The following is a 13,674-nucleotide window of genomic DNA, read 5'->3' as shown; positions in this document are numbered from 1 at the left end:
CCCTTCCCTTCCGGTAGGTGGTTCCCGATGGATCTTGGACTGTTTTGCTGCTGTCCCCCCTCTTTCTCTCTACGGTTTGAGAGGCGGCTCATTGTTTCTGGTGCCTCACTTCGTTGGAAAGCACTTGAGAGAAGTGTTTGAGAGCTGAGATTTGTTCTATGTTGCTGTGGATATGGCTCCCCCTCTACGAACAAAGATGACAAGTTGAAAGGACCCAACTACGCTCATTGGAAGCTTCAGATGCGGATCTAGTTCATCCACAAGGGTTTGTGGGACATTGTTCAGGGCACTGAAAGGAAGCCCGAGCGTCCTCAAAACTCTAGGCAATGGACTCAGGATCAGGAGGATGAATTTGTTGTGGAATTACAAGACTAGGGGAATCAAGACTCGAAGGCGCATTCTATGCTTGTGCGGACCATCACCGAGGAGGTCTCACCGGCAGTGCAAACTCTCTCCAGTGCTAATCAGGTATGGTCAAAGTTGGAGGATCTCTTTGCATGAGATTCATCGATGAGGGCAGTTACCTTGCAGGAGGCAACTCTACGGTTTGTTATTTCCCGAAGGCAATTCAATGCAGTCTTTTCTCATGAAGGCCAAGGTTATCCATGACGAGTTACTGGCTATGGGTGCTTCTTTGTCCTCTTCTCAGCTAGCTGCTCTTATCCTCACCAAGCTTCCTCCGGACTATGATGTTATTTCTCGATCTTTGCAGTGCCAGGTTACATCCACTCAGTTGGATTTTGATGATCTTAGCTCCCTACTTTTGGAGGAGTCGTCTGTTCTCATCTCACAGGGTAAGTTGAAGGTGTCAGTCAACAATTCTGACCAGGCACTTTCCTCAGGCCCTTTGGACAATTGGAGAACTGGCCGACTACTGTCAACCAGCTGACTAGACATTAAATTGAATAAATTGATGCGCTTGCAACCTAGTAAAACTGACTCTCCTGTGTGCAGCCGACAGCCCCTTTGGTACAGCCGACAGGACATCCTCTTCGTGTCCTTCTCCTAGTCCACTACTACCACCTCTGCACTTTATGCTCCAACTTCTGGTTCTTATCATCTTTTTCTGGCTGCCCCTTCTGGAGTAGCGTCAGGATATGTCCATGGACAAACATGCACATGACATCCCCCTCTGCTAAACTTGATGACGCGATTCCAACCTATTCTTGGATGACTGTCATCATCCCACTCCATTCCCGGAGTCCCTCTGTCATCCATCCATCTCTAGCAACCCTTTTCACTGAAAACCTGGCCCGGTCTCCAAAACCACTCTAACTCTGAATAAGATCTATGCATCTGTTCCCTCCAGTCCCCAATCTGTTCTTGCCCTGACTCTGAACACTGTCTTGTCTTCATTCCTGAGAAATGAGTCTGGCACTCTCACATCACCCCTTGGAGGATAATCCTCCCTAGGGACCGTTGCAGGAGAACCTATCTGGATCACAGGACTGCCATCCTCTGGCTTTGTGGAATACCACCAACAAACCTCCTGGGAGCTCTTCCCAATCTTGTGTTCCTTGCCTTGGGCTTCGTTTCCATGCACTTTCCTGTACCTTGGACCTGTACACCGTCATATGGGACTGAAACAACGTTTAGCCTTACTGAGCCTGATGCTCTGATACCAATGTAACATGTGGAAGCTCTGGGGGTCTTCTTTCAGCCCTAAACACCATCAAGAACATGTTGATGCAAAAACGAAGACAAAAGGGAGAGTAGAGAGAGAGAGAGAGATGCTGAAAATTCAGTATTCATATGGTACAAAAAGGTACTCAGTCTACAACCCTAGGTTGCCTTGCTAAAAAGGTGTCACACACCAAAATCTGTCCTAGTACTTGATCCACTTGATAAGGGAGAGAATGAGTACAACAATGAGCACTTGTGCCTTATATAGGCCCTTTGGACACTTGGAGAACTGGCCGACTTCTGTCGACCAGCTGATTGGACATTAAATTGAATAAACTGATGCGCTAGCAGCCTGGTACAACTGACTCTCCTGTGTGCAGTCGACAGCTCCTGTCTTGCAGCCGACAGCCCCTTTGGTACAGCCGACAGGAGGGTCCCCGTCCCAAAAAGATATCGTACACACACCTGGGTTCCTGTGCAAGGACCAAAGGCCGACCGCCCTAGTGTACGGTCCACAGGCCGCCACGTGGATGCCCATGCTGCCCTTGACCTCCTGGAAGGTACATGTACCATAGCTTTTGTCCACGGACAGCACCACTCCTTTCCCCAAGCTTATGCAGACCACAGGCCAATGTACTTTCACCGTACACCATCCTTTGGATGGGCAAACATGCACATGACAACACTACACATGGTATGTGATCTTGTAATCCGGTTCCTCCCTCCTGCTACTTGCTCCCATATTTAAGCATAAAAGCTTACCAATAGCAAGTAGAGTCGATGACAGCGGAAGTCCTTGGAGTGTTGAGATCTTCGATTTGTCGCCTTTCTTCACGACAAAAATCTTCAAGAGGATGAAGGGAACCTTGGGAAAGCTTCCCCTATGGTTCAACTTGAGAAAGGAGGGCTGAAATTAGGGTTTTCAGCAAAAAGACCAGAAATTACAGCAATAAAGAGCTGTTTTGCTGAATTTCAGTCATTGGGAGTGTGTAGGAGAGTGATTAGCATCCGGAAACTCTAGGAAGCTTGAAAATCACCTTAGCAAGCTTGGAAATGGAGTTGGGAAGGAGAATGTGCAAAAACAGCCCTCATGAAGGAGGCACCAATCTCTAGAGAGAGGAGGAGGAGAGAGGTGGTGAGTTGTCCAGTGTAGGTGGCAGGCACGTGCTTTGTGGAGCAAGCTAGAGTGGACACATGGCTGGTTACTCCCTTTGCACAAAGGGGATAAGGTCTGGGCGGTGGACATTGGGTTATCTCCACCTCGGGACATCAGTGTGTGTGAACACCGAGCTGGTCATAATTTATAAGTGAGTTTTGGTCGCCCAAAACTTAATGAAGTGTGTACACACTCACTTATAAATTAGTGCTAACTCCTAAGGCCAAGTTTATGACCAATACTTACCACCTGTCAAATGCCACATAACCATGTCAGCAAACAGTTTCACACACACGGTTCGCGGGCCGGCATCCCCTCATCCGGAACTACACATTGGTCAAGCAAGCATGAAAACAGCATGCAATTCCATTGCAAGCAAGCACATAAAGATGCTATGCAATGCAGCATTAATATGGATACTCCCCGTTCATGAGACTATACCAAAATAGACGTGCTCCAAGCAAGTACACAAGGTACCAGACCCAATGGAACACCAATCGACCAAGCATTTCTGGGCATGTACACGGAGACACAAGTCCCAACGGAAAGACAAGTCCACACTAACACATGAGTGGCATCAATCCCCGGCATATACAACTGCCATGGACACCAGTCCAATGTACATACATGATAAGAAAGCATGGGTGGACCAATTGGGAGACCAAATGGTGACATCTTGTTTCGAAAAAACAGGTTAGTGGGTGCTCTCTCCGAGGTGATTCCAGTATTCGCGGTGCTGGAGGGTCCATGGTTGCATCTTCATCAACTTATCTTCTTCCGACTCTTCCACACTATGAGATGCAAAGGGGGTGTTTAGAATTATGCATCTCAATGTTCTAGGACCATACCATTTATTTGGGCATTTTATTATATTTCTCCTATTTATTTGTCCTGCGAGCAATCGGCCAGCCCTAGAGGCAGTCGACCAGCTCACTAATGCACTATATAAGGAGTTCCCCATTATTCACTCCTTCACCCAATCCACTTGCACATAGTTCAACATCCAGTGGCCATTGCCATTGTAAAGCTTTACTGCTGTTATAAAAGGTGATCTTGTCCAACTCCCTCAATCTCCTTTGCACTTTCTCGTATGTTTACTGTTTATGCTTCCGCCTGTGCTATCTCCTTCAGTTTTGACAGCCCATAGTGCCCAAAATGTGCACCAATGAATGGGACATTTATTAGGCACAATATAAACATGTTTAATGACCTTTTTGATGAGTGAAAAATAATGGTCGACCAACATAGGACCTGTCATCAGATCAAACGACATTTATAAGCATTTAGAGACTAGGGTTGCAGAGCCAAGACCAAGGACAACAACCAAGGCATCTGGATCAGCAAGATTAACTGGGAAGCAGCAGAACAATAAAGTTTTGTATGCATTGTAGCTAGTTTGCTCAACATATTAAATCAGATCTTGGTATTGATCTAGAATCACCAATTTATATATAGCATGTTTTGACAAGATTTCACATCTCTTGTGTTACATCCCAAGGCCCTAGCAGGGTTGACAGGTCTAACCTAGGGTTGGGTTAACCACGGACTAGGAGTTAGGCATCTAAACGGCGAGGTTAGAGATGTTTTTAGAGGCATGGGCTATTTATGGCTCTTGACTTATAGGAGGACTATATAAATGACTTTTGGGGTCAGTTTGAGAGAGCTCTTCACACCTGGACTCGAGGCCCATGAGACCTCTCCATGAGTACACCCAGGGGTGTGTCTTGTGGTATGGGACACCAAGGCTTTGCACGTGGAGCCATATCTTTGATGCTTCTAACCTCCATGCTCTAGGGTGAGCCTGATTGGCTCTATGGTTGGGCGGTGAGCTAGATGCTAGTGTCTATGTGTTCCTTCGTTTTGCTTTACCACAGGTGTTTGCTAGACGTGAGGTCTTACATTGGCATCAAAGCTAGACCTACTTGTACGAAGCATGAGGAACTCCAAAAGGAGGAGAGGAGAAAATTCTTCGACAAGATCTTAGCCAAGGGGCTGCTTTTTAGTCTTCCAAGGTCTTAGATGGTATGGGACACAAAGGACAGAAGACAAGAAGCAGCCTGGCATGCAAGTAGAAGATGGCAGGTTGGATGTGCGTGGAACACTATTTGTACTGCCGCGTATCCATGAAAAAAGCACTGGAGAACACCCGAGATTTGGTGCTTTTGATGTAACTACTTGTGTTTTGATCTTCTCAGGTCCATAGACGCACATAGAAGGAGACTCTTGCAAAGATCTGGTCACAGGCCTGTGAGACGTGCTTTGGCTACCCTGAAGGTGATTAATACAAGGTCAGATTGGTCTTACAGGGGACTAAGCATCATGCGCATCCTCCATGGGAGGGGCACGTGAGTAATACTCATGCTTTGTGATGACAATCCAGGAGGACCTTTCTGTCCACCTGGTCTTGGGACAGCTGGGCCAGGTCTTAGCAGGATCGTTGTTAGGGGCTAGTGAGTGTGTAGGTGACCTATCGAAGAGAAGGTGCATGTCTTGCTGCAGAGGAGAAACAAAGGGCTGTAGCGTGCTGCTGAGCAGGCTGTACAGAAGGGCCCCTCATGTGGGTTGACGGTGAGGCTCAGGCCAGTGCACTATCAGAGGCACATTTTTTCCTCCAAAAAGCAAGGGCGTGAAGCATAAGTTGCCTGATCACTATATTTTGGGCATTAAAATTGAAGCACGCGCTTTGTGAATTTTAATGCCTAAAAAAGAGTAAGTGTAAGCTAAATATGGAAGCTTGCTTTTTTGGGACAAAATTGGCTTTTTCTAGAAGCGCCCATCTCATCCAATAGTTAAGCGTAAGAACCGGACTGTGGTGGAGATGGCGAGGACAATGCTGGAGCATTGTGATCTTCCTCATCCACTTTGAGGAGAGGCTGTGGCTACAGCCCTCCATGTGAAGAGTGGTGTAACATGCACTTGCTTGAGGAAGCGTTTTAAGATAATGATGCTTACAGGCCTTTTTTTAAAGTGTGCTAAAAACTCTCTCTCTCTCCCCCCCCCCCTCCTCTCCTTGGTTTTCCCATGCTTTTTTATAATAAAAACAGCATGATTGTTGATTTATAAAAAAACTATAACCCTATAAATGGCATAAGCGTGCTTTTTCTCTTCCCAAAGAAAAAAAACAGCTCACTGCCTGCTCTCTCTCTCTCTCTCCCCCTATGCGCCACCCTGCCGATGTCTGCTTGCTGCCATACGTGCCAACCTGCCCAGCATACATCAGGTCCTGTACGGCCATCTGCTGCTCCTGTATGGCCATCTGCTGACTAGCACCATACTGCACAGACCTGTACGGCCTACCTACAGTAAAGTCCTGTGCGCCCCATCTGCTAGAGGGGCTGCACCAAATGCCACCCACCTGACTGCTGACTATTAGTGCCCTCTTTCTGCTGACTCTGACTCAAGGTCACCACGAAACGTTTCACTATCGAAACGAAACGATGTTGAAACGATTTATTTTGGAACAAAACGTTTCAACACCAAGTAGGTGGACAATGAAACGTTGGACCGAAACGATCATATACATAAAATGTGAAGGTACTAGCCAATAGTTATAAGATGATATTAGCATATTTATCATCAATAAACAAAGAAGACATACAAAAGAGAAGAGAAATGAACAAATAGGATGAAAGAAGGAAAGAGAAAGAATTATAAAAGCTAAAAGGCACACAAAATCACAACCTTTTTCTCCACATGAAATGATATGGTTTCAATGTGCGCATGAAACGTTTCAACACTGAAACGTGAAATGAGTTTCAAAGCCACCGAAACGAGTTTCATGGTGACCATGCTGTGACTTCAGCCTTGCTGGCTCTGATACCAATTGTGAGGGACTCCTCCCAAGGATCACCTAATACATAGGCATAAACAAGATTAGAGAAACCAAATAATAAAAGGGGTGCAAGCAAGCTCACCTCCCAACCATAGATTCCATCAAGAATCTCCCCCAAGCCACGGGCTAAGGTTCCACTCCCACCATTGAGTCACTTTTAGCTATGATGCATCAAACCTTGCAGAATCAGCAGATCAAAATCAGCACGCTATGTATAATCAATCGATGTAGCCTAAGGTGGACTAGAAAGACAAACGACACCAACGTGCCATGGAGATGGAGCGATTACAGGCTTCCATCGAAGCTGAAGAAGTTGTTAGAAGTCATCTCCTGTCTATTTGTATACACCAGGGCCTCTGTTGTGGGTGTGCCCGCCCGTATATCATTTTTCCACACTCCCCGTATTTTTTCCCTATTTTTCCCATTTTTTTCCTAGTGGCTGGAGGGCTGCCAGTTGATGCCACGAGCACTCTGAAGCTGGCCGACTGCATCTGTATCAGTCGTGGGCTGTCTGAGTGCTGGCCGACTTGTTCTGTCCAGGCGTGGGGCATCAGATGCTGGCCGACTGCTATATTCAGCAGTCGTGGGAGTTTTGCTTAGTCGTGGGCCCTTTCCAGTGCTGGCCGACTGCCCTCATGGGCTTGTATATATTGCCCCCCATCCTCCTCCACTTTCTCATTCAGTATCTTCGGGATCTTGTGTATAGAGAAGAGTTTACACACATCTCTCTGTGTTTCTTGTGCTGATTATTTTCTGCAGTCTACTTGCTCTTGTCTACCCAAGTTTGGATATCATTTCCGCTGCATATTCTGACATGGTATCAGAGCCCTAGGCTCTAGGAGATCTTGGGCGTTTTTCTGAGCAAGAGGGGGAGCAACAGGTTGCTGATCGGTGGACTGTTTCGGGCTGAACGGGAAGTGAAGGTGCAAGAGGAAGGCGGGCAGAGGGGCTGGACAGCCACTTGCATATTTTCTGATTTTCTGATTTTTCCCACCCACCCACCCTTTCAGGTTACTCTCCGAGATGGCGGATTTACTCGAGATGGCTGAGAAGCACGTGAAGATTCCGACTCTCCCCACGTTCCCAGTGGATCGGCAGTTGGACGGGTCCAATTATGGCATCTGGAAGGTCATGATGGAGTCAGTTTTGGAGTCATATGATCTTGCTGATTTTATTATCAAAGGGGTGCCAAGGCCGGAAGCTGAGGAAGGGGAGGTTTTATCGACGAGGAAGGACCGAGAGGCACAGGCACAAATGTGGGACCGTGTCAACGCCAGTGTCCGGTCGTTTATATTCCTCAATTGCACACCACAGGTGATCAACCATGTGAAGCACATGACGCTGGCGAGAGGCATATGGGAGCACTTGGCTTCTTTGTACAACAGGGTGTCACCCATGAAGCGGATATCCTTGGAAGTGCAGATGCGGGTTATGAACCCTACAAAGTCTTCGACGATGCGGGAACACATTAACAAGCTGCAGGCCCTTCAGCAGGAAGTCCTTCAAGCTGGGAAAGAGATATCGTCCGAAGATATGGCCATCACGTTACTTTCCCACTTGCCTGGTCAGTATTCCGCTTTCTATTCCTCGTTGATCACAAGTGGCAGGCTCAGCACCATTACTTGGGAGGAGCTTGTGCCAATGGTCTTGGACCAGGAGGAACGTTTCACGAACCCTCCTCATGGTGGAGGTTCGGAGGCCTTAACTGGCCAACGGTCGAAAGGCCGTAATACCAACAAGGGCAAAGGGAAGGCTTCATCAGATAAGTCTTCCGAGAAGAAGCCTGATCCAGAACGAGAGAAGCTGAAGGCCGAAAGATCGTGTAATGATCGTGGCGAGAAAGGCCACTACTGGAGGAAGTGCCCTAAGCGGACAGGGAAGAGTGCTGAGTCCTCAGCCTCAGCTGCGAAGACTCCGGCATTTGTGCACTTGGAGATGGTGGACTCCGATGATTCATCGTCTTCGAGCGAGGAGGCAGTTGGCTTCACCGCAAAGGATACCCGGGAATGGATTCTCGACAGTGGTGCTTCCAGGCACATGACTCCATCCCGTGACTTCTTCCTGGATCTGAAACGGCAGTCAGGTCGTATCTTTATTGGCGATAACTCCACTATTCCGATTCATAGTGAGGGCCGGATGGAGATCATTCCCGACGGCAAGGGGGGCAAGCATGCTTCCCGTGTTCTTTATGTCCCTGCTCTGGGCTTTCATCTTTTGTCAGTGCATGAGGTATGCAAGACTGGCTTTCAGGTGGAATTTGAGGAGCATTCAGTTGCTCTTAGGGACCGTGAGACAGGCAAAGTTGTTTGGGAAGGCGGTGTGGAGAACGGCATCTACAAGCTCTCTGCACTCTCCTCACTGACAGGCTCTCAGGTCGGAGATTTGTGGCACTTTCGTTTTGGCCACTTAAATGTGGATGCTTTGCGGCGCGCCTTCCGGGACCAGATGGTGGTTGGCTTGCCAGATGTTGGTAGTAGGCAAGGACGCTGCAATTCTTGCATACGTGGTAAGCAGCACAGGGAATCCTTTCCGAAGCAGGCTTCCAGGCGGGCTTCGAAACCTTTGGAGTTGATTCACACTGACTTGTGTGGACCACAGCAGATACCATCCTTGGGAGGATCTCTCTACTTCATGCTGCTTGTTGATGACTGTACCAGATTCACGTGGGTCTACTTTCTTTCACAGAAGGACCAGGCTTTTGCTCGGTTCAAGGATTGGCACGTGATGGCGGAGAAAGAGTCTGGATTTCAGGTCAAGACTCTCAGGGCTGACAAAGGAGGGGAATTCTCCTCGACTGTATTCTTTCGGTTTTGTGCAGATCATGGCATCAAGAGGGAATTGGCCAATACCGGATCGCCTTCGGAGAATGGAGTTGTTGAACGTAAGAACAGGACTGTGGTGGATATGGCGAGGACCATGCTGGAGCATCGAGATCTTCCTCGTCCACTTTGGGGTGAGGCTGTGGCAACAGCTGTCCATACCATTAACCGCTCTCCAACGACTTCTGTACCCCATATGACTCCATTTGAGGCATATTTTGGCAGGAAACCTGATGTCTCGCACTTCCGTGTCTTTGGGAGTGACGCGTATGTACATATTCCGAAGAAGCAGAGAGGGAAGCTTGACTCCAAGTCCCGCAAGCTGGTATTTGTGGGTTATAACTCTCTTTCCAAGGGATACAGGTTGTATGATCCAGAGAGGAACGAGATTGTTGTCAGCCGGGATGTGGTCTTTGACGAGCATGTTCCAGCATCCACTGTCGAGGAGCCGCCACTTCTTGGAGATCCAGAGTCTGATGATGATTCCCAGTCTACCACTCCAGTTGATCCACCTCAGTCATCACAGGAGGTTGAGCCCGCAGCTGGAGTTGAGCCCCAGCGATCACAGGAGGCTCCACGATCTGTTCGAGTACCTAGGTGGTTGATGGACACCCTTCGGGAGTCAGGTGTCACGGAGCTACCCTCCGAGTGGACCACAGAGGACGGCCCTCGAAGATCACATCGAGTTCGAGATAAAAGCAACACGGCGGAGCTTCTTCAGGTGAACTATGCTCTTCTGTCTCGTATCATGCGGGATAAAGAGCCCACTTCCGTCAAGGAAGCCCTTTCACAGGATACTTGGAGGGAAGCCATGCAGGTGGAACTTGACGCCATCGAGAAGAACAACACTTGGGAGTTGGTACCGAGGCCGTCGAAGCGGTCAGTCATTGGTGTCAAATGGGTCTTTAAGACCAAGTACGCGGCTGATGGGTCGATGGACAAACACAAAGCCAGGCTCGTGGCTAAGGGTTATGCTCAGCGGCCAGGCATCGACTACAAGGATACCTTTGCACCGATAGCACGGATGACCACCATTCGGACCGTTCTTGCCCTTGCTTCTTCTCAGAGGTGGCCCGTGTACCAGATGGATGTAAAATCGGCGTTCCTTAATGGTGACCTGTAGGAGGAGGTGTACGTAGAGCAGCCTCCAGGCTTCATTGTTCCAGGATCGGAAGGGATGGTTTACAGGTTACATAAGGCCTTGTATGGTCTTAAGCAGGCTCCGTGGGCTTGGAATCAGAAGATTGATTCCTTCTTTATTCGGACTGGATTCCAGAGATCGGTTGCAGATCCGAACCTGTATCTCTTTCGGGAACGCGGCATGGTCACACTCATCATCCTTTATGTGGATGATCTCATTCTCACCGGCGGTCATGTGGAGCACATTGGAGTGACGAAGGCTGCCTTGTCAAAGGAGTTTGAGATGACCGACTTAGGCTTACTCCACTTCTTCTTGGGATTGGAGATCTGGCAGACCCAGAGGGGGTTTTTCGTCTCTCAGCAGCGGTATGTTCATGAGTTGCTTGAGGCCTTTGGGATGGAGAACTGCAAGCCTATTACTTCGCCGATGGACCCGAACACAAAGTTAACCGTTACAGATCCTTGTGAGCCAGTTGATGCCTCGCAGTACCGGAAGTTGATTGGTTCATTGATCTGGTTGCTGAACACCAGATTGGACTTGAGCTTCTCCGTGGGGCTATTGAGCTCTTTTATGCAGACGCCATTGAAGACTCATTGGGACGCAGGATTGAGGATCTTGCGGTATCTGCAGAGTACGAAGGATCTGGGACTCTTTTACACAGGAGGGAATGGAGTCAAGCTCCAAGGTTGGAGTGACTCAGATTGGGGAGGAGATCCAGACACGAGGAGATCTACTTCAGGATACACTTTTACCCTCGGCTCAGGAGCGGTTTCTAGGAGCAGCAAGAAGCAGCCAACTATTGCCCTTTCTTCGACTGAGGCAGAGTATCGGACTGCTTGTGGTGCTGCTTGTGAGGTTGTATGGCTACGGAGGCTGCTTGGCAAGATGGGGTTTCCACAGAGGGAGCCCACAGTCATCCAGTGTGATAACCAGAGTTGTATAGCTATTGCTCGAAACCCGGTTTTCCATGCCCGGACCAAGCATATAGAGATACAGTATCACTTTGTTCGTGAGAAGATCTTGGCGGGTGACATCTTGCTACTTTATTGTTCGACGGAGGACAATGCGGCGGACCTCTTCACGAAGTCTCTACCTCAGGCTACGCTCAGGCGGCACTCCAGCTCCCTGGGGTTGGTTACACAGCCAGGAGCTGAGAGGGGGTGTTAGAAGTCATCTCCTGTCTATTTGTATACACCAGGGCCTCTGTTGTGGGTGTGCCCGCCCGTATATCATTTTTCCACACTCCCCGTATTTTTTCCCTATTTTTCCCATTTTTTTCCTAGTGGCTGGAGGGCTGCCAGTTGATGCCACGAGCACTCTGAAGCTGGCCGACTGCATCTGTATCAGTCGTGGGCTGTCTGAGTGCTGGCCGACTTGTTCTGTCCAGGCGTGGGGCATCAGATGCTGGCCGACTGCTATATTCAGCAGTCGTGGGAGTTTTGCTCAGTCGTGGGCCCTTTCCAGTGCTGGCCGACTGCCCTCATGGGCTTGTATATATTGCCCCCCATCCTCCTCCACTTTCTCATTCAGTATCTTCGGGATCTTGTGTATAGAGAAGAGTTTACACACATCTCTCTGTGTTTCTTGTGCTGATTATTTTCTGCAGTCTACTTGCTCTTGTCTACCCAAGTTTGGATATCATTTCCGCTGCATATTCTGACAGAAGTAGGAGAGGCCGAAGGACAGCATCTCATGAAGATGGAGGCGTTGCGAGCTTCCCTACAATTGACCATCAACGAGAGGCCAAGAAGACCAAGGAGTACGAGGAACGGCATCACCGAGAGTGGGACAACCACCTTAGTACCATGGTGGATCAACATCAACACGTGTTTGAAGCCTTGCTTCTCACAATTCAATCAGTATTACAACCATCAAGATCATCAACACTCCCAGGGAGGATACGGTTCAGGAAGTATGATGGTAAGCTTGATGCAAATGTTGTTCATTCACGGCTTCATTAGTTTATTTTCTATTTCATGTTAGCCGCTGTTGTTCCACATGCTACATGCTTCTAACCTCCATGCTCAAGTCTACTGTTGGGTGGTGAGCATGCCAGTGTCTATGTGTTCCTTTGTTTTGCTTAACCGCAGGTGTTTGCTACACATGGGTCTTACATCTTGTCTTTCTCGTCTATTGTGTGTTTTCTAAGTAGGATTTAATGACCCATAAAAACATTTTTCCTTCTTTTGGCCTCAAGCCTCTTTCTCTTTTGTATCAGACGCACAACCCGAACCTCTCATGACACAATGCACATTTCTTGATTGTACCGAATATTTGATGGGGCCACCTTCGTCATTATTAAGACCCCAACCCCAGGGCTGTAGAACATGCCACACTACAGGAGGTGTTGAAAATTAGAAAACAACTCTTGCTTCCTATAACCTATCGTAGAGTTGGACTTATAAGTCAATCATCCATTGCCTTGGCAATTTTTTCTACCTGCTCACATTATACATGCTCTTGTGGAGCATAAAACAATGAATCTGCCTACTCTGAGCATCTTGACAGTATAAACACATGATTTGATCCAAGAAATCTAATGCCATCACTATTTTCACAACATCTTTCATCAAAAGCAAGTTTAAACAAGCAATATCAGAGCACCATTCTCTCGCACCTCTGGTAAAATCTGTAATGCACATATGCAAGCACATACACTACATATATACAACATCAAAAAGAAAGCAAGTTGTGTGCAATCAAACTGGCAACCATGACAGAAAAATCCCACAATCTAATGATATTTAAAAACATATTTGATAACTGTTAATGATGTATTTTAGGATACGGACAGAATTGGTCTCAAGCCCTAATTACCACTGACAGAACTTGCATCCTTCGTGCTAGATCCTGGAGCTATGAGAAAGTTTAAGCATGTAGATCTGAAAGGGATGGGCGCACTCAATTTCTTTCACCGTAGCTGTTCTTTGGATTTAAGCCCAGTTGACAAAGATCACTTGATCAAACAAAAATTCTTCATTGACCTTATCATCCATGACTCCATTGCTGGGCTTTGTTGTTTGTGAGATACATGAGAGGCAGGCCTACCAGATTCCATGCTTCGATTTCACGCTCCACCTTCAATGTTCATATCCACTACTAG

At 47.8% G+C, this 13,674-nt stretch overlaps 1 protein-coding gene across 4 annotated transcripts in view; it reads right to left on the bottom strand.

The window, feature by feature from the left end:
• The window catches only part of RNL (RNAligase), a 121,346-nt gene that overhangs the window by 106,817 nt on the left and 855 nt on the right, over window positions 1-13,674 (bottom strand). For 2 of the 4 annotated variants that reach the window (XM_086776319.1, XM_086776313.1), the window contains exon 2: window positions 6,461-6,629. The exons of the other annotated variants lie outside the window; for them this stretch is intronic. In XM_086776319.1, coding sequence (XP_086632445.1) covers window positions 6,461-6,568 — 108 coding nt within the window. In that variant the 5' untranslated portion in view covers window positions 6,569-6,629. The remainder of the gene's footprint in view (window positions 1-6,460; window positions 6,630-13,674) is intronic. 4 annotated transcript variants of the gene reach the window in all.

Source organism: Cibotium barometz, chromosome 3 (genome assembly GCF_041138505.1).
Source record: "Cibotium barometz isolate CiBa-2024 chromosome 3, ASM4113850v1, whole genome shotgun sequence".
NCBI classification, from domain to species: Eukaryota; Viridiplantae; Streptophyta; class Polypodiopsida; order Cyatheales; family Cibotiaceae; genus Cibotium; species Cibotium barometz.
Note: the sequence above shows the minus strand (reverse complement) of the source record. Positions and strands in the feature narration are given on the sequence as shown.